Source organism: Austrofundulus limnaeus, unplaced genomic scaffold, assembly GCF_001266775.1.
Source record: "Austrofundulus limnaeus strain Quisiro unplaced genomic scaffold, Austrofundulus_limnaeus-1.0 Scaffold339, whole genome shotgun sequence".
Lineage (NCBI taxonomy): Eukaryota > Metazoa > Chordata > Actinopteri > Cyprinodontiformes > Rivulidae > Austrofundulus > Austrofundulus limnaeus.
In genome coordinates, this window is record NW_013952741.1 from 206328 (window position 1) to 209404 (window position 3077).

The 3077-nt window shown below is 47.6% G+C and overlaps 1 protein-coding gene across 1 annotated transcript in view; it reads left to right on the forward strand.

The window, feature by feature from the left end:
- Positions 1-3077, forward strand: part of LOC106527726 (YTH domain-containing family protein 1) — a gene marked incomplete in the record, with an annotated part of 12139 nt that overhangs the window by 5851 nt on the left and 3211 nt on the right. The window contains 2 exon segments of the mRNA XM_014022710.1: positions 956-1050; positions 1152-2762. Coding sequence (XP_013878164.1) covers positions 956-1050; positions 1152-2762 — 1706 coding nt within the window.

The window sequence follows — 3077 nt, forward strand, 5'->3', positions numbered from 1 at the left end:
TTTACACACTTTTCCTGAAGATAGAAGAGTTTGTTGAATCTGACGTGGCATGTTTGTACGAACTAAAGTAAGAGAAATTTAGGATAAGAATACGAACATGTTCTTGCATGAGGCCCATTATTATCAAGGGAGCACAGATTAACAGGGAGTTTATTCCAGAGCCTGGGGGCCACAGAGGAGAAGGCATGGTCACCACGAGTCTTGAAGCGAGTGAGGGGAACCATAAAGAGATTTTTTATGGCAATTTAGAGTCAGCGATTAGTTTCCATTCGTCACAGCCCAGTGAAATACTACCTGTATGCAAACTGGGTTTTAACATCAACAGCGATGATAACATCTAATCGCWCTTCCAAAGGTCAACATTCACAGACACCAATTGTCTGGATTAAAATGACTTATTGGCACATCTCAAAAACATACACTGCTACTTCAAAATTACGTCAAACTGGTAAAATATTAGATACAGTATGAGGTAAGTTTAGATAGTTAACTTACCTCATAAAACAGGCTCAGAACCGGCAGCACACAGAGTCAGTTTGTGATCCTCTTCAAATATCAGCTCTGCCAGCTACCAGTGTTTTTATTTGTTTTAGCATATGGGTTTTTCTGGTCTACACGTACGTCTGAGAATAAGCTGAGAGTTCTTRTGGGTCTGTTCACAGTCGAACTGTTCAGTTATCCCTCTTTGTGTTTTAGATTTAACTACTCRGGGGATGTTGTACCCTTGTTCAGACTTTGTTTGTATATTTTAGCTGTTCACTTTCTGGTGCTGAGTTAATATCAGAGTTAACTGATGAAACTGAACATCACGTAAAAACATGATGTTATGATAAGTCAGCATTGTATAATGTGAATAATAGTAATAATAGATTTATAATAACCACAGTGTTTTTCTTTTCCTTGGCGGAGCTTTATGTAAATGATGTGCAGCTTTGACAACAGTTTGTTATTGCAGCCTTTCCAGTGTCGGTGCAGAATGGCTCCCTCCATCAGAAGGACACCGTGCATGATAATGACTTTGAGCCCTATCTCACCAACCAGTCCAGTCAGGTAGGCACTGAAGATTTTCTTAAATTTTGTAACAATATTCTTTTGGGTTGGGAATGGTGGGATTTTTCCTACAGTTTACCCTCATTTTGTTTTTGTTGTAGAATAACAGCTATCAATCAATGACAGATCCTTACCTGTCCAGCTACTATGCCCCCTCTATCGGATTCCCTTACCCTCTCAATGAAGCTCCATGGTCTACAGGAGGTGACCCACCAATCCCCTACCTGGCCCCGTACGCCCCCCTCAGTAATGGAGACCATCATTTCATGCCTGACACAGTGTTTGGGCAGCCCGGTGGGCTCAGCAGCAACATTTATCCCCACAGGTTTAACTTTTTCCCAGAGAATCCAGCTTTCTCRGCCTGGGGCACCAGTGGCTCTCAGGGCCAGCAGACTCAGAGTTCAGCCTACGGGGGCAGCTACAGCTACCCACCCAGCTCTCTGGGGGGCACACTGGTCCCCGATGGTCAGACGGGTTTCCACAGTGACACCCTGAACAAGGCGCCGGGCATGAACAGCCTGGAGCAGGGCATGCTCGGCCTGAAACTTGGCGGGGACGTGACGGGAAACRGCTCAGGTGTGAAGAGTGCGGGCTCTGTGATAGGTGGGGGCGTGGCTGCGGCTGTTGCCACGGCCAACAGTGGCACACCAATCGGGATGCCCCCTCAGAAACCAACATCATGGGCGGCTATTGCTAGTAAACCTGCCAAGATGCAGCAACAAAAGACAAAGAACAAGCCTTTTGCTCCTTCAGCAGGAGTTCTGCCCCCGCCTCCKATCAAACACATGGACATCGACACGTGGGATAATAAAGGCATCGCCACCAAGATGGCCGCTCCATTACCTCAGCAGCACCCGTCCCAGATCCACCCCCACGTTCAGAGYCTCATCCCGCCCCTCCAGCAGTCCCTGCAGTCAGCCCAGTCCCTCGTGCAGCAGATGACCATGCAGGGTCCTGCTCCGGCACCCCCTCATTCCTATCAGAACCACAGTTCTGCTCCCGCGCCGCAGACCCGCTGGGTGGCGCCGCGCAACCGCAAYCTGTGCTACAGCGGCGGCAGCCTGGACAGCAGCAGCTCCTCCAACAACGGCGGCGTGGGCAACGGAGCCGCGCTGGGCGGGGTTGCACCCCCGGAGCCGGGACCGGAGTCCCATCCAGTGCTGGAGAAGCTGCGGGCGTCCCACAGCTACAACCCCAAGGACTTTGAGTGGAACCTGAAGAACGGCCGCGTGTTCATCATCAAGAGTTACTCCGAGGACGACATCCACCGCTCCATCAAGTACTCCATCTGGTGCAGCACGGAGCACGGCAACAAGCGCTTGGACTCCGCCTACAGGGCCATGAACTCTAAAGGTCCCGTCTACTTGTTGTTCAGCGTGAACGGCAGCGGTCATTTCTGCGGCGTGGCGGAGATGTGCTCTCCTGTGGACTACGGCACCAGCGCTGGAGTCTGGGCACAGGACAAGTGGAAGGGCAAGTTCGACGTGAACTGGTTGTTTGTTAAGGACGTGCCTAACAGCCAGCTGCGCCACATCCGTTTGGAAAACAACGACAACAAGCCGGTCACCAACTCACGTGACACTCAGGAGGTTCCTTTGGAAAAGGCCAAGCAGGTGCTTAAGATTATTGCGCAGTTCAAACACACCACCTCCATCTTTGATGACTTTTCTCACTATGAGAAGAAGCAGGAGGAGGAAGAGGTGGTGAAAAAGGTAACTATAAAAKGATTGTTGTGATGTTTATTATAATACTTTATTCAAGGGAAAATCAGTATAATTTGTTGTATTAAAACAACACATTCTCTCCATGGTTTTACTTTTTTATGTCTTCATTGATATTAAAGATTATTCCAGATTTGCTTCCCCTATTTTAGGTCCAGTTTTATTTAAAACATGCAAATTTTCCAAGCATGCCATTTTTTTACTTGAAAAATCAGGTGAATTTTACATAAGCTGAACAAATTTACAACTATTTCAGTATGTGTCAAAGTATATGAAGGTAATTTTTTTTTATTATTCAAACAAAAA